This window comes from Colossoma macropomum, unplaced genomic scaffold, assembly GCF_904425465.1.
Source record: "Colossoma macropomum unplaced genomic scaffold, Colossoma_macropomum, whole genome shotgun sequence".
NCBI lineage: Eukaryota > Metazoa > Chordata > Actinopteri > Characiformes > Serrasalmidae > Colossoma > Colossoma macropomum.
In genome coordinates, this window is record NW_023494796.1 from 11,149,280 (window position 1) to 11,168,041 (window position 18,762).

General features: G+C 38.4%; 1 protein-coding gene across 9 annotated transcripts in view; it reads right to left on the minus strand.

Moving 5' to 3' along the window:
* LOC118817098 overlaps positions 1–18,762 on the minus strand; it is a 103,806-nt gene that overhangs the window by 11,537 nt on the left and 73,507 nt on the right. For 2 of the 9 annotated variants that reach the window (XM_036583790.1, XM_036583789.1), the window contains 5 exons: positions 14,361–14,819; positions 8,295–8,753; positions 4,260–4,715; positions 2,257–2,685; positions 1,131–1,559 (listed from right to left, as the gene is read on the minus strand). In XM_036583790.1, the coding sequence (XP_036439683.1) occupies positions 1,131–1,559; positions 2,257–2,685; positions 4,260–4,715; positions 8,295–8,753; positions 14,361–14,819 (2,232 nt within the window). The remainder of the gene's footprint in view (positions 1–1,130; positions 1,560–2,256; positions 2,686–4,259; positions 4,716–8,294; positions 8,754–14,360; positions 14,820–18,762) is intronic. The other 7 variants (XM_036583795.1, XM_036583792.1, XM_036583798.1 and 4 more) reach the window with 5 other exon arrangements.

Here is an 18,762-nt window from a genome sequence, read left to right on the forward strand (position 1 = left end):
TTTTCGTGTTTGTCAATGTGTGACTTTTTATATTTCAAACAAGAAGCACAACTGAGTGGACAATTATGGTCAATTGTGTTTACACTGATGATGTTTTCAGTTCTAAGTTCCCAGTAAGAACTGTGCTATAGCACTAAGACCTGTATGTATGGTTTAAAAACAGTGCATCAGAAATGCAAATCGTGTGGAATCAGTGAGAATGTGTTGATGGTTGTGAAGACATTGTTCATGGTTCTGGGAGTTTAACACAGAGAACAGATTACTTGTGTTCGTTTAGTCACAGGGTTGATCCAGACGAGAAAAACAGTAAATAAACTGCACAATGAAATCCTTCGTTTAAACAAACTATGAAAACAGAGATGGATTCTGACCTGTACCACAACAAGACCTCACACTGACCTCACACACCGTTTTAAACAAAACTGCAAATCGCAGCATAGAGATAATTTGACATAATTAATGAAAAATCCAACATCTAATGTGAAATCTCATTGGTTTAGAAAATTCTGTCATGAACCACAAACTGTCACATTCTGACAAAGCATGATCCTTCACACTTAGGAGTGGGTGATATGGGAAACAATAATATATCACGATACTTTAAGACATTTTCACGATACACGATATGCATCATGATATTAAATCTCAGAAAAAGTAAATAAGTCGGAACGTAACATTATAGAATCTGAAGTGCCACATATAAAAATATTACAACAATGCTTTACAAACTGTGCTGCACTAAATCCAATTAAACAGGTCTAATTATGCTCACTTTGTAATAAAATGTAGTCAGTGTTCTTTATGCACTGGCGATATCCACGGTATGCATGTTATCTACTACACAGTCTAACTTTTATAATGCCTCTACTGACAGAAACCTTGGTGTCACCAGAAATAGAACAGCGCCATCCCATGGATTAAGACAGAAGAGCATTTTGGGTAATCTTATTTGTCTGACAAAGGGTTTAGCACGTTAAAAATCATAATTAAAAAATAAAATATCAAAAATGTGCAGCCTCTGTGTTGATAATGTTATTAACTCAAAATATTACAATTTTATACTGCATCAGTTTTTTTCCACACTCTTGGATTTAAAGTTGAGTTCTACTTTAACAGATGGTCACACTCACCTCAGCTGGGAGATATAGGGCAGACACTGAAGGAAACTCCTCACTTCACTCTCTTCATCTGACCAGCCACTCAGCTTTACTGGTTTCTTTACTGTTTGGAGTTTCAGCACTTCTAGGAAGAGGGAGCTCTTTCTCTTTGAGAGGTTTATGATCCAGACTGCAGGAGCTGACTGGTAAACTGGCTGTAATGCTGGAAGAACAGTCCTGCCTGTTTGAGTCTCATAGTTCTTCACATGTGAGAACAGATCCAGCAGAAACTCACTCTGCTCAGATCTGTGAGTATCTCTATAAGGAAAAAGGCTGTAAGTGCAGACTGATGTTAACAGCTCCAGAGTGTTCTCTCCTGTCTGTCTCTCCCACTCTGCTGCTTTACTGAACAGATCCAGAAAAATCTTTTTGTTTTTCCTGATATCAGACCCAAAATATAATCTGCAACAAGAAGAAGAGTAAAAGGATGTTTATAATGATGAACAGTCAGTGTGACCCTGACACAGGCAGAGAAAAAAATATTCTTCAAGTCTTCAAAAATACCATCTAATAGTAGAGACCACTGTTTGTGTCAAATGATAATACAGTGTAATTAATATCAAACAATTTCATTTCTAACATTTAACCAATTACGCTACATCATACTGACGTAGCAGACAGTACAAGTACCTTAGACTAGAAAACTGAATCATTGTTTTAAACCAGGGCGGCACGGTGGCGCAGTGGATAGCGCTGTTGCCTCACAGCGAGAATGGCCTGGGTTCGATTCCCTGCTAGGCGACCAGGGTCATTTCTGTGTGGAGTTTGCACGTTCTCCCCGTGTCTGCGTGGGTTTCCTTCGGGTACTACGGTTTCCTCCCACAGTCCAAAAACATGCATTTAAGCTAATTGGACATGCTAAATTGCCCCTAGGTGTGATTGTGTGTGAATGTGTATGTCTGTCTGTCTGCTCTGCGATGGACTGGCGACCTGTCCAGGGTGTATCCTGCCTTCCGCCCAATGACAGCTGGGATAGGCTCCAGCACCCCACCGTGACCCAGAAGGATAAGCGGTTTAGATGATGTATGTATGTATGTTTTAAACCATCTATGAAAACAGATCCATTCTGACATTTAACAGAGCAAGTCTTCACACTCACCTCAGCTGGGAGATGTAGGGCAGACACTGAAGGAAACTCCTCACTTCACTCTCTTCATCTGTCCAGCCTGTCAGCTCTACTGGTTTCTTCTCTGTTTGGAGTTTCAGCACTTCTAGGAAGAGGGAGCTCTTTCTCTCTGAGAGGTCTATGATCCAGACTGCAGGAGCTGACTGGTAAACTGGCAGTAATGCTGGAAGAACAGTCCTGCCTGTTTGAGTCTCATAGATCTTCACATGTGAGAACAGATCCAGCAGAAAATCACTCTGATCAGAACTGTGAGTTTCTCCATAAGGAAATGAGCTGTAAGTGCACACTGATGATAACAACTCCAGTGTTGTCTCTCCTGTCTGTATCTCACTCTCTGCTGCTTTACTGAAGAGATCCAGAAACATCTGCATGTTTTTCTTGATATCGGACCCAAAATATAATCTACAAGAAAAAGGGTAAAATGACATTTATAATGATGAACACAGTCAGTGTCACACTGACACAGGCCAAGAAGAAATAATTTTTTAATTCCTCACTAATGTCACCTAATAGTGAGGATCCCTGGTTGCTTTCTTAATCAAATGATAATGCAGTGTAATTAAAAACAAACACTTTGATTTCTAACAACTAGGGGTGGGGGAAAAACTCGATTCTTAGACGCATCGCGATGCAGACGTGAATGATTCTGAATCAATTCATACATGTCAAAAATTGATTTTCTAAATATTTAATTTATAACGTAATGTTGACGCAAAAGGTGGAACTTAGAAGTGCAGCGCCCGGACAGTCTGTGGCGGCACATAACAAAAACACTACTGGATGAGCGAGAAATCCGACCGGCTCCCTCTGCATTAAAGCCAGGTTAGGTCAGGAGTCACAGCCCAAATGTTAAGAAGAGCCATTTTGTCTTTTCAACAAAAATCAAACCACCTTGGGAGCCACAACATTTAATGTCCAGTATGTAATAATGTCCTATTAAAGGCTAAAAAATATATACGAGAGCGCAGATTTACTTTGCTCTGCTTTAAGCTTTAGCTACAGCTGCTTTCCTCCCATCTCCGCCAGAAAACTTTTCCTCAAAAGTAGATCAGTTTCTTGTAAAATGTCTCTCAACGTTTGACTGTTTTATGAGGCTGAAGTTGCTTATTATTGGCTAGCTTCTTGTTCGAATTTTCCCATTCCACCTTAAATTCTGCCTGAGGCGCCAAATGTAACTTCTGCACCATTTAAGGTGGAACGGGAAAATTCGAAAGAGAAGTTGACTTCATCTTGGCAGCTTTTTAGTGTTTGACAGTCTCTCACTGCAGATTTAACATACCAGGAAACCCAACTGTGCTGCTTATAAATGCGAATAAGTCCATTCATCTCCAAATGTTCGCCTTAAATCTCTGTCTATTCGTTCGCTACAAGCGAGGCGAGACTTCGTTGCTTTGTGACCTGCAGTCTGCACACCAGTTCTCAGTCATTGAGAACCAGGGCTATCGCGCTATGTTACACACTTTGGAGCTGAGATTCAGCGTCCAGTCTCGAAGATATTTTACTGACACAGCGATCCCCCCCCCACTCTCTACAACGAGACCAAAACCAAAGTTATAAAATCACTAAAGAAAATGGGTGGAACAGTTGTAACGTGCTGCGTGGACATCCATTACGACTGGATCTTATTACACCGTAACAGCGCATTTTATCGCAGATGAGTGGCAGCAGCGTCTCATGTGCTCCAAACAATAGCAGTGAATGAGAGCCTTCTAGTTCACTTGCCACATCACTTCCATTTGATTTATTAATAAAAGATATTGGAAGTAAATTCATTATGGATCATTACAAATACTTTGCTTTAAAACTACAGATTCTAAGATTCCCACCCCTACTAACAACTAACTAATTACACTGCATATCACTGATTTAGCAGATAATACATGCACCTTAAACACACTAGTCAATGAAATCATTATTTTAATACAACCATGAAAACATGCATTCCTACATAGATCACAATAAGACTTCACACTCACCTCAGCTGGGAGATGTAGGGCAGACACTGAAGGAAACTCCTCACTTCACTCTCTTCATCTGACCAGCCTGTCAGCTCTACTGGTTTTTTCACTGTTTGGAGTTTCAGCACTTCTAGGAAGAGGGAGCTCTTTCTCTCTGAGAGGTTTATGATCCAGACTGCAGGAGCTGACTGGTAAACTGGCTGTAATGCTGGAAAAACACTCCTGCCTGTTTGAGTCTCATAGTTCTTCACATATGAGCACAGATCCAGCAGAAAATCACACTGAGAATCAGTATTATACTCATTATCATGGTCATCAAAAGGGAAGGTTGAGTAGCTGCACACAGATGTCAGCAGTTCAGTAAAACTCTCTCCTGTAGCTGAATCACTCTCTGCTGCTGCTACACTCAGATTCAGCAGAAACTGGAAAGCAGACTGTTGTTTATTGTTTTCACGAGGAACAAAACAATGAAATCTGTAGAAATAAGAAGAAAAACATTGTAAGAATTAAGGATGAAGTATTAACTACAAATTTTCCTTTTGTAAGTGATGAACTTTGTTGTTCTCTCCAAAAGTAATCACAGCCTGTTTTAAATACAGTGAGCTGGACTCATAAAAGGCAACTTCAGATTAAATATGAGAGTAAAAGCCAACAGTGCAGTGATGTATTTTCTCATTCATAAACAAGGAATAACTGCCTGTGTGACTGTTTTCATTAAATGTGGTGCTACTGCACTTTTTCTCATTTGCATGAGAAGTGATGAAAAAAACCCTGAAAGAGTCTCACAGTGCAAGTCACTGTGGATATAATTATCTTTCCTATAATGTTTTGAAACGTGTTTGGTCAGCTGCATTTGTCAGTTATAAGGAGGGAGGTGACCTGCATGAGAAGAATTTTGGAGTGCATTATTACAGAATTCAATATAGAATTTTTTTTTTTTTGGCTTTGAATGTGGCTCAGCTAATCAAATCATAAAAACAAACACTGAAAAGAGGCAGAATTATGCTGCTCTGTTTATGCACTTTGCGGACTGAAGTTCTTGTTATATTTGACTCCATGTTAATAAAGTTCACAATTGTTTACCTTTTCTTTAAATTACTGCTGCATTTTTACCAAACGGTACTTCTACTTTTTCACAATCCACAGCTCTGATTGTTTGTTTTCTTTGCCGTATCATTTCTGTGTGGCCACCCAAACCAGCACTGAACATTAATAATTAATATGCATTAACATGTCAGTAATGAAATACCGGCAAGCTGATCACCACCATGGTGGATTTATGTTCACGACTTCATTACCACGCTGTAGATTTCGCACAATGAGTGCTCTAAACTCTAAACTCTGGAGGGTCAGTGCACACTCCAAATAAAAACCGTCCATTAATGTTAAGGCAGCTTCCCCAGAGCCACAGCGAGAACCTTACAGTGCCCAAACTCACAGTCCAAGTATGACACTAATCTCAGCTGGGAGATGTGGGGCACAAACTGAACAAAATACCTGGTGTAATTTACAAAACACTACTTTTAAAAAATCATTCAGACTAAACAATTTAAAAGGAACCACACATAGTAAGACTCGCAGATCTCACTAAACTATTAAAATATATTGTAAAAACACACAAAATATCCAAAGCCTTATTGAAGCTTTGTGACATATGAGAACAGACATTATTTTAGACATGCAATGTATGTGACATCAAAATGACTGCACTGAGGAAAAACTCTCTTGTTTGCCCAGTGGATGTGGCCCAAATTGAATGAGTTATAAATTATTAAGTTTGCACAGACATTTGAGTTTTGAGCTATGAACTGTTTGGGACTATAACCTGTCATACATGAAGCGTTTCATTCCATAACTCTATTTTGGATACAGTGAGTTTTTTAAAAGAATAACTGCTGATGTTTAATGGAAAACATGTGGTTAGTTCTCTAATGTGGGTGGTATTAATCATAATATAGCACTGATATTTCTTGAATGTGCAAAGCTCACTTCCAAGAGTGTATATAGAAAAAGAAAATTCTCAGAATTTCTCAGGGATAGGCTCCAGCACCCCCAGTGACCCAGAAGGATAAGCGGGTCAGATGATGATTAAGTGAAAGAATGAATTTACAAGAACTCATTAATCAACGAGAGACCAATCAGTTCTTTTTTTTTTTTTGTTTGAACTTCTTCTCATCTGACTGGCCTTCTGCAGAGCTGCGCCTTTTAATTTCCATAAGCATGTTGAGGAATTGAGGGATCTAAAATTGTGTTATAATCAACACTATTTTTCACTGACATTCACTTATTGTACACAACATTATGTGGTTAATACTGGTGTAAACTAGGCCTGTGATGATAGAAGAGATCAAATGACCTCATACATGCAGTGATGGGCAAAGTAACTTAACCATGAGACTAAACAGCCAATTACAAAACATTCACGTGCACAACTCAAAAACTCCTCCATCCTGAACTACAAGCCTGTAGAATTCATTAAATATTAGGACAGTTCTCACACTCAGTACACACTACAGTGTGTGTGAGGCAATAATTTCTACTGTCACAACAAACATATCTGATAACTAAACAAAAATAAATTAATATATAAATAAACAAACTGTTTCTCAGCCTTTTAGTGCACAAAAATGTGCTTGCAGTTCTGATGGAAGTAGCTGTTAGTAGTTGATTTCTTTTTATTTTGCACAGAAAATTTAGTTAGATTTCTGTTACCAACAACAAAAAAAGTCTGTACATGCGTCACATCTAGTCAGAGGCGCACTCAGGGACGCGGGAAGATGTTTTAAGATGGGTGTGCAGAAACTTTGGGCAGTGAATGTGACGTGACTGAGGACATCATGCAAAACGATTTAGCTTTTTCCATTTTATTTTATTTAATTATGCTCATTTACATCTAAATGAACGTCACACAGTGCTATAATGAGGAAAGAGACGACATTATATACACTGACGTATCAAACCCCTGATGTACATCCTTTCTCTGATTCTGTATGAACTAAACTGGCAATAAGATTATTGATATTTGGTGCGGTAACCGATGATGTCATGCCCATATTCTCATGGTGAGATTTAACACTGGAAGACACGCAGACCAGGAGATATAACTGATAAGACATTATTTTACATTAAATTATCATTTTAAAGTTTAAAAACAATATCAGGCTGCTTTGGGGCTCAGAACTGGTCTATAAGTCTGCACAGACTTTGAACCTCAACCTGTGTGTCTGAGTGACACAGAGAAGCACACATGGCTCTTTACTACGCTCAGATTATTATAAAGGTCAGACCGTTTTGTTAGGCCTATTATTATTTTTAACAGATGTGTAGATGGTTAAGAAACTGCCTCTATCTAAATATAATAGAACGCAGTCACCAAGTGTCAGTAACAGTCTGTATACCTTTACTAAAACAATAGAGAGGTGTCTGGTGTGCGGCGGCCTTTAGATTTTTTTCATCACAGTTTTTTCATCACTCAAGAAAAACAGCACTGTAGACAAATCAACATAAATAATCCTGGTCTTTCTCCTGACATATTTAACAAATGTTTCATCTAAAGCAAATTTGCAATGTTAAGTGAAACCAATGCTAGAAGTCTCATCCTGCAGCTCTTACTGGTAAATTATAGTGGTGTTTCTGATTCTTGTCTCAGTGTTGGGATTAAACCCTTTTCTCCTGAGTGCAGGACAAGCATGTTATCCACTATACAATCTAACCTTTATAAGCCTCCACTGATAGAAACGTTGGTGTCACCAGAAATAGAACAGCGCCATCCCATGGATTAAGACAGAAGAGCATTTTGGGTAATCTTATTTGTCTGACAAAGGGTTTAGCACACGTTAAAAGTCATTAAACAATAATTAATAATTAAAAAATAAAATATCAAAAATATGCAGCCTCTGTGTTGATAATGTTATTAACTCAAAATATTACAATTTTATACTGTATCAGTTTTTTTCCACACTCTTGGATTTAAAGTTGAGTTCTACTTTAACAGGATTTGTCAAAATTATGGCTGATTTCAGGTTAACCAAGCAAACAGATGGTCACACTCACCTCAGCTGGGAGATGTAGGGCAGACACTGAAGGAAACTCCTCACTTCACTCTCTTCATCTGACCAGCCACTCAGCTCTACTGGTTTCTTCTCTGTTTGGAGTTTCAGCACTTCTAGGAAGAGGGAGCTCTTTCCCCCTGAGAGGTTTATGATCCAGACTGCAGGAGCTGACTGGTAAACTGGCTGTAATGCTGGAAGAACAGTCCTGCCTGTTTGAGTCTCATAGTTCTTCACATGAGAGAACAGATCCAGCAGGAAATCACACAGAGCGCCATTAACATCATCTTCATCCTCATAATCATAGTCATTCTTATTAAAAGGGAAGTCTCTCTCTCTGCACATAGACGTCAGCAGCTCAATGAAACTCTGTTTTGTATCTGTATCACACTCTGATACTTTGGCACTCAGACTCAGCAGAAACTTCAAGACTGACATTTTCACTTCAGGCTCCTCAAAGAATCTGTTAAAATACAGAAATACACACAAAATGAAACAGGAACAGAGACAGAGCAGACATACTGAAATGAAAGAAACAGTTAAACCTCCAACTGGGTTAATGGGACAGTGTATTTTAAAGTACTCGTTCTTGAGGCATGCTCATCCTGGCCTTGAATCAACTGTAAATTCAGAAGGAACACTGGAAAGCTGAACCAAGGATTCTGATTAAAAGTCAACTCTATAAAACAGTGAATGTTTGTGATTCCTTTTTGAGATGTGTGATAATAATCTTAATTCTACTCTTTAAAAAAGCACTTTGTCAGAGTCATGATGTAAAGAAACTGAGAGGTAAATGACAGCTTGGAACAGAAAATATCAGACTGCACATAAACATGGATACAAATATACATAAAAAGAGGCTCCACATCTTCCATCTTATACTACCGGCCTTAGTCCTGTGATGAGTTGTGTTGTCGAAGCCTCCTTTCCTCAAGTGATTTTACATGAAATGAATGTTGCGTGTTTGACGTCCCCATTTAAGAATGACAGAAAAATAACAGGACTTGCTAACAAATAGTCTTGATCAAGTGCCCAGATATACAAACAAACATGCAGAAAAACACATATTTTGCCAAACAATCATTATAAGCATTAAATATTTTGGTACAGATATATTGAGATATTGAACTATTTTACTTTAGAACCTTTGAGGGATGGATTCTTCAAACAGTGCATACATTAACTAGCTTAGCCAAATCTGTAATCCAAGCAGTTTTTTTTTTTCAAAAATCCTAGTGTAATTAATGTCAAGTTTATTTATACAGCACACTGATAAACAGCAACAGCCAGCTGTGCTGTAAAACAAAGCAAAAAAGTCCAAACAGAATTGGGACCATAAATAAAATACAAAATAAAACAACAAATAGTAGCTAAAACTGCCAAAATCAAAATACAAAAGACGCCAAGGAGCCAAGATCTAAAAGTGCTATTTAAAGAGCAGGAGAGGACCTGAAAAAAGGAGCCACAGTGTTGAGGAAAACAGAGAAAGCATGATCCCCTTTAGACCCCAATCTGACAGTGGAATATTTACAAGGAAAGTTTGTTAGAGGACCAAATACTGCCCTCTCCTGGCCAGTCAGGAACACTGTGGCTGCATTCTGAACCAGTATAAGGTGTGAAATTGATGACTGACTGATTCTCATGTAAAGAGAATTACAGCAGCCTAGCTGGAATAACATGAACACATGGATAACCACTTACATACCACTTAAGTCCTTAAATAAGAGGAACATGATTAGTTTCTTTGTCTGACTTGAGCTTCAGGTTTAGAAAGAGAATTGTGGTGCACTGCCCTTCTTTTTTGTTGGGCTTTATGCCCACTCACAACAGTTAAATATTATAGTTCTGAAGTTTTTATTATGTGTTTATATATATGTAATTGCTCTGGCTTATAAACAGCCTCGTCTGCTATGTTTGATTTTTTTTTTTTTTTTAAGATTGAAATGGGTCTTTCACCAGTTTGCAGTGGTTCCTGGACAAAGGTCATCTAACAGACTTCACTTAAGCTAATGATCAAGATGGTTTCAGGTATTCCCTCAAAGGGAAATGATGAGTGCAAGACAATGAGGGAATGTTAAAACAGAATTGAAATGGACGGTTGGTTCTCATCTATTCCCAAGTCACTATCTAGCACCAGCATCAAATCCAGACTGGAATTCCATAGACAGTTTAATTTTACAGGAAAACATAAAGATACAGAAAGAAACAGGAAGTGCAGCTACTTTTCTATTCACTCACTTGAATATTTCTTACACACACTTCTTCTGCACATACATACCAGAACACAGCTTAGTAAACAAAGTGTGTCATACAGCAACACCCAGTGGAGAGATGGAGGAACCATATAGTATTTAACAGTAGAACCAAAAACACAACAATTTTTACACGTCTGTATTCGACATAGTGGAAGCCATTGTAGTAGGAAAACATTACAGCAGCGGCGACGTTTACGAATGAGAACGTAGACTCACTTTATTTTCTTATTACTGTATTTTTCTGTGAAAGACTTCAGTCAGTCAGTGGAACAGTTTTCACTTTCAGAGAGGAGCAAGTTTAACAAGGTCTACATCAGGGGCATCACTGGAGATTTATGCATGGGGGCCTAAGGCTTCACTGGGTGGGGGGGGGGTCTGTGGGGATGTTCTCCCAAGAGTTTTAATGGACCCAAAATGTATGTTTGCCATGAATTTAGCTTTGTTCTCTCGATCTCCTCGCCTTTGTTTGGTAACACAATTTTTTTTATTTAATAAACTCAGATATACAAGACATCAGGGCTTAATGAGAGATCGATCTGTTAAATTTTTATTTGAACTGCCATCTTCTAACCTGACTGACTTTCTGCGGAGCTGCTGACTCTCAAAGAAATTTGCATGTCCATCTACAGGCTGAGGAATTGAGGGATATAAATTATGTTATGATCAACACTATGTGATCTTTTCATTGACATTAACTTACATTAAACACTGTCTGTGGCTACTAAAGATATGACTTGCAGTGACTGTTTCAAACACTGAAGACAAATATGAAAACAAAGTCATCAATAATATTATTTATTACATTATTAACGACATGGAAAATTTCCAACAAATTCCTTAATAAGGACATGAAAAAAGTGAGTCCTCTACATCAGCAAAAATATAAAGGACTTTGTCTACGTTACCATTTGTAAACACCTCTGCTGTTATGATGACTTTCAATGCATCAAATACAGACGCGTCAGAATTGTCTATCCACACTTTTTGTAAAATAAATAAAATAATGATTCCTCCAATGTAACTGTCTGAACGTTTGCATTATTTATATCTTCACATAACAAAGCTTATACCAGGTATAACAGCAGTTAGCAGCACCACCAACCTCACAACTTCATGAAAATCCAGTAACTCCACATGTTGGTACAGCTAATTCAATCAGAAATTAATTTGTAATACTGTAATAAGTACATTGTAATAGGCGAGTAGCTACAAATTTGGGTTTTCAGCAGGAAGTGAACACACAGCTAAATGGCATGAATTCCATTTCCATCATCATCCAGTATGTACTGTATGTGTCTGTTGCAACTTTCTTCAAGATTTATTTTGTCTTACTGAATTTTGGGTCTGCCTTTGATACATGGAAGTGTGTTTTCACTCTCTCACATTCATGAAAAGCAAATGCTTATTTATTACACTTCACATCACAGACACTCTGTGTTGCATGATGCTACACTCAGCCAAGAATTCAGCAAAGACCCCCACTGTAAACTGTGTTGAGTTAGCTGTTAAAACAGACTCTGAACTGCCGTGTCTACTGAAAGATGGCGGAGAGGAAAAAGATGACATCTTTTCTAGTTTTGTTTGCCAGGAAGCCAACCTTGAGCTACTAACACTAATAATGAACTAAAACGATGGCATATCAGCAAAGCCATGCACTTGTTTCAGAGGGTGCTACGATGTCAATGGCCAGCTTTTGCTATAGTTTTTCAGGCAAGGACACTGGATAGAGGAGAGCAGGAGGAGGCACTCAAGTTTGGTCATTAGACTGACAGCAATTACATGACTTAATAGTGGGTTTAAACAGTAGCTGTCGGCTCATGTAAAGCTCGTCTGTACTGTACTGCTGCTTCATTTGGACCCTTACTGTGTTTACTAACGACAACTGTCATAGTGGCCTTATGACCCTTTTAACTGATTCTCTTAACCTAATCTAAAGAACTATAGGACATCCTAAGGTAGTCGTGGCATAAAATCTGGGCTAAACATTAAAAGGAGGTGGCACATTAGCTGTGAGGATGAGTGAGGAAGCCTATGTGGTACCTCATTGCCTCAGACTAGTGTAAACAATGGCGATAACTTACAATTATTTTGTTATTTATGTTGTATTTATGCATATGTGTATAGCACTAAAGCCTGATTCTTCATGCTACTTAATTTAAACACATAAATAAAGGAAAAACTGACAAGAACATCTGTGGTGTACAGTTAGATTACAATCATGACAATGAGGTGATCTAAAACAGCTCAGATGGGTCTTTATTATTAGACTGAAGACAGCCTGAAATGAATGGTCCTCTTGTGACTCAAAGTTACAAGCTACTCCATGTAAGCTCTGTTTAGGTCCCGTAAGGCTCCAGATATTTCACAGACTACAGACTGACCATTGATGCTATCCACTGATTTTGTATTAACATGCTGTAATAGCGATATTTGTACAGACTATTTCTCTGTGAATTCTACACCATATTCTGTTTGGTCATCTACCTGCTATTTCATTAACAAATAAATAAATACATTTCCTTCACTGCCCAGGTGGCCTTGGCACATGTGTTCAGCATCTGTTTCAGAGCAAGTCTGTCTTTACAGATCTCTCTGCATACTGTATTTACTTAGTGTTACAGTGCCAGCTGTGAGGAAAGGAAAGGCTCAGCAGTGCATGAACTCTGCAGTACAGTCAACAAAACTTCTGAGAACCTGATTAGATAAATATCAGATCTAAACCAGTAATGCCACCAGGACTGCTATTTTTGGCATCGTTCACTGAAGTAAGAAAACCACCTGCAGTTGGAGACTTGGGCTTGCTACTTGACCCAAACACATCATATTCAAGCTCATGACAGAAAAATACTGACTGAAATCATTGCTTCCTTTACACGTGAGAGCAGTAATGTCCAACATAACCTTACTATGCTGGCGATGTCCAGCATTTATGTCTTGGTTTAAAGTGCTGTGAACAGGGTTGGACAAAATACTTGAACAAGTAGTGATGGCTGAATACTGAATACACTGTCCTAAATGTATACAGTATCATATTCAGTTACAACACACAAAAAGGTAACATTTACAGTACATCCTGGTAAGGCTCATGGGAAAAACATTTATTTATTTATTTATTTTTACTTGTTTTACTGTTCCTCACTGTTACTGTTTTCTTCATTATCCTCTTACTACTGTAGTGTGGGGGGTGCAACTCAAAGTTCATGTGCACAGCGAAGCTTTACGATGGACTCAGATTACAAGAAAAAAAACTTGCTCTGTGACTCAGCTCATGTCTCTTCCTTCCTCTCTCTCTCTCTCTCTCTCTCTGCACACACAGCCCAGGGGTTGTTCCCAGATGTCCCCTCATCTGATTTTTTGACCCACTTGCAACCCCCCTTTAAAACTGATCTGGACATCACTGGTGCTGCTAGAACTGAAGTAGAACTTCCTGAGAGTGGTGCTTTGCATTAATGACACTGTGTCCATGTTACTTTGTCCAGCGTTCAGCTGTCCAGTGATGTTGCGTTAGCAGCAGTTCGAAAAGATGCGGTGGTGCTTCACAGGTCTCAGAGGAAGCCTGGGCTAGCCTTCACCCTCCTAGCATTGGTAGTATCGTGTGATTGGGGGAGTCCTAACTAGTGGGTAGAATTGGAGACAACTAAATTGGGGAGAAAATTGGGTAAAAATTATAAAAAATAAATAAATAAATAAAAAATAAAAAAGAGAGTCATCCTTGTGGAATCCACAGGCCTGAGTTAAACCCAACGTTAGCCTGCTAACCTGTAATCCTGCTTCATGGTGCCCCTCTGTAGTACTTACAAAGACTTCACACTCACCTCAGCTGGGAGATGTAGGGCAGACACTGAAGGAAACTCCTCACTTCACTCTCTTCATCTGGCCAGCCCCACAGCTCTACTGGTTTCTTCACTGTTTGGAGTTTCAGCACTTCTAGGAAGAGGGAGCTCTTTCTCTCTGAGAGGTTTATGATCCAGACTGCAGGAGCTGACTGGTAAACTGGCTGTAATGCTGGAAGAACACTCCTGTCTGTCTGAGTCTCATAGTTCTTCACATGAGAGAACAGATCCAGCAGGAAATCACACAGAGCGCCATTAACATCATCTTCATCCTCATAATCATAGTCATTCTTATTAAAAGGGAAGTCTCTCTCTCTGCACATAGACGTCAGCAGCTCAATGAAACTCTGTTTTGTAGCTGTATCACACTCTGATACTTTGGCACTCAGACTCAGCAGAAACTTCAAGACTGACATTTTCTCTTCAGGCTCCTCAAAGAATCTGTTAAAATACAGAAATACACACAAAATGAAACAGGAACAGAGACAGAGCAGACATACTGAAATGAAAGAAACAGTTTAGAAAATTCAAAAACATGTACTGACAGCACAAAATTACAAATGAACAAAGATAAGTATCTTCACATAAAACACACAATGAAAGAAATCTATATATTGAGGTATTTATCTTAAAATACTGAAAAGTTCAAACCATATGCAGATGTTACAGCGTCCCTAAACTGTGAAATGAATCAAATACTAACTGAACCTCCAACTGGGTTAATGGGACAGTGTATTTTAAAGTACTCGTTCTTGAGGCATGCTCACCCTGGCCTTGAATCAACTGTAAATTCAGAAGGAACACTGGAAAGCTGAACCAAGGATTCTGATTAAAAGTCAACTCTATAAAACAGTGAATGTTTGTGATTCCTTTTTGTGATGTGTGATAATAATCTTAATTCTACTCTTTAAAAAAGCACTTTGTCAGAGTCATGATGTAAAGAAACTGAGAGGTAAATGACAGCTTGGAATAGAAAATATCAGACTTCACATAAACATGGATACAAATATACATAAAAAGAGGTTCCACATCTTCCATCTTATACTACCGGCCTTAGTCCTGTGATGAGTTGTGTTGTCGAAGCCTCCTTTCCTCAAGTGATTTTACACTAAATGAATGTTGCGTGTTTGACGTCCCCATTTAAGAATGACAGAAAAATAACAGGACTTGCTAACAAATAGTCTTGATCAAGTGCCCAGATATACAAACAAACATGCAGAAAAACACATATTTTGCCAAACAGTCATTATAAGCATTAAATATTTTGGTACAGTTATACTGAGATATTGAACTATTTTATTTTAGAACCTTTGAGGGGTGGATTCTTCAAACAGTGCATACATTAACTAGCTTAGCCAAATCTGTAATCCAAGCAGTTTTTTTTTTCAAAAATCCTAGTGTAATTAATGTCAAGTTTATTTATACAGCACACTGATAAACAGCAACAGCCAGCTGTGCTGTAAAACAAAGCAAAAAAGTCCAAACAGAATTGCAACCATAAATAAAATACAAAATAAAACAACAAATAGTAGCTAAAACTGCCAAAATCAAAATACAAAAGACGCCAAGGAGCCAAGATCTAAAAGTGGTATTTAAAGAGCAGGAGAGGACCTGACAAAAAGGAGCAAACAGTTCCACAGTGTTGAGGAAAACAGAGAAAGCATGATCCCCTTTAGACCCCAATCTGACAGTGGAATATTTACAAGGAAAGTTTGTTAGAGGACCAAATACTGCCCTCTCCTGGCCAGTCAGGAACACTGTGGCTGCATTCTGAACCAGTATAAGGTGTGAAATTGATGACTGACTGATTCTCATGTAAAGAGAATTACAGCAGCCTAGCTGGAATAACATGAACACATGGATAACCACTTACGTACCACTTAAGGTCTGTATTTGACACAGTGGAAGCCATTGTAGTAGGAAAACATTACAGCAGCGGCGACGTTTACGAATGAGAACGTAGACTCACTTTATTTTCTTATTACTGTATTTTTCTGTGAAAGACTTCATTCAGTCAGTGCAACAGCTTTCACTTTCAGAGAGGAGCAAGCTTAACAAGGTCTACATCAGGGGCATCACTGGAGATTTATGGAAGGGGGCCTAAGGCTTCACTGGGGTTGGGGGAGGGGGTCTGTGGGGATGTTTTCTCAAGAGTTAATGGACCCAAAATGTATGTTTGCCATGAATTTAGCTTTGTTCTCTCGATCTCCTCGCCTATGTTTGGTAACACAATTTTTTTTATTTAATAAACTCAGATGTATAAGACATCAGGGCTTAATGAGAGATCGATCTGTTAAATTTTTATTTGAACTGCCATCTTCTAACCTGACTGACTTTCTGCGGAGCTGCTGACTCTCAAAGAAATTTGTATGTCCATTTACAGGCTGAGGAATTGAGGGATATAAATTATGTTACGATCAACACTATGTGATCTTTTCATTGACATTAACTTACTTTAAACACCGTCTGTGGCTACTACTGATATGACTTGCAGTGATTGTTTCAAACACTGAAGACAAATATGAAAACAAAGTCATCAATAACATTATTTATTACATTATTAACGACATGGAAAAATTCAACAAATTCCTTAATAAGGACATGAAAAAAGTGAGTCCTCTACATCAGCAAAAATATAAAGGACTTTGTCTACATTACCATTTGTAAACACCTCTGCTGCTATGATGACTTTCAATGCATCAAATACAGAAGCGTCAGAATTGTCTATCCACACTTTTTGTAAAATAAATAAATAAAATAATGATTCCTCCAATGAAACTGTCTCAACGTTCGCACAGAAAGTTTGCATTTTTTATATCTTCACATAACAAAGCTTATACCAGGTATAACAGCAGTTAGCAGCACCACCAACCTCACAACTTCATGAAAATCCAGTAACTCCACATGTTGGTACAGCTAATTCAATCAGAAATTAATTTGTAATACTGTAATAAGTACATTGTAAAAGGCGAGTAGCTACAAATTTGGGTTTTCAGCAGGAGGTGAACACAAAGCTAAATGGCATGAATTCCATTTCCCACCATCATCCAGTATGTACTGTATGTGTTTGCTGCAACTTTCTTGAAGATATTTTTGTCTTACTGAATTTTGGGTCTGCCTTTGATACATGGAAGTGTGTTTTCACTCTCTCACATTCATGAAAAGCAAATGCTTATTTATTACACTTCACATCAAAGACACTCTGTGTTGCATGATGCTACACTCAGCCAAGAATTCAGCAAAGACCCCCACTGTAAACTGTGTTGAGTTAGCTGTTAAAACAGACTCTGAGCTGCCGTGTCTACTGAAAGATGGCGGAGAGGAAAAAGATGACATCTTTTCTAGTTTTGTTTGCCAGGAAGCCAACCTTGAGCTACTAACACTAATAATGAACTTAAATGATGGCATATCAGCAAAGCCATGCACATGTTTCAGAGGGTGCTACGATGTCAGTGGCCAGCTTTTGCTATAGTTTTTCAGGCAAGGACACTGGATAGAGGAGAGCAGGAAGAGGCACTCAAGTTTGGTCATTAGACTGACAGCAATTACATGACTTAATAGTGGGTTTAAACAGTAGCTGTCGGCTCATGTAAAGCTCGTCTGTACTGTACTGCTGCTTCATTTGGACCCTTACTGTGTTTACTAACGACAACTGTCATAGTGGCCTTATGACCCTTTTAACTGATTCTCTTAACCTAATCTAAAGAACTCTGAAGGACGAGTGAGGAAGCCTATGTGGTACCTCACTGCCTCAGACTAGTGTAAACAATGGCGATAACTTACAATTATTTTGTTATTTATGTTGTATTTATGCATATGTGTATAGCACTAAAGCCTGATTCTTCATGCTACTTAATTTAAACACATAAATAAAGGAAAAACTGACAAGAACATCTGTGGTGTACAGTTAGATTACAATCATGACAATGAGGTGATCTAAAACAGCTCAGATGGGTCTTTATTATTAGACTGAAGACAGCCTGAAATGAATGGTCCTCTTGTGACTCAAAGTTACAAGCTACTCCATGTAAGCTCTGTTTAGGTCCCGTAAGGCTCCAGATATTTCACAGACTACAGACTGACCATTGATGCTATCCACTGATTTTGTATTAACATGCTGTAATAGCGATATTTGTACAGACTATTTCTCTGTGAATTCTACACCATATTCTGTTTGGTCATCTACGCTATTTCATTAACAAATAAATAAATACATTTCCTTCACTGCCCAGGTGGCCTTGGCACATGTGTTCAGCATCTGTTTCAGAGCAAGTCTGTCTTTATAGATCTCTCTGCATACTGTATTTACTTAGTGTTACAGTGCCAGCTGTGAGGAAAGGAAAGGCTCAGCAGTGCATGAACTCTGCAGTACAGTCAACAAAAC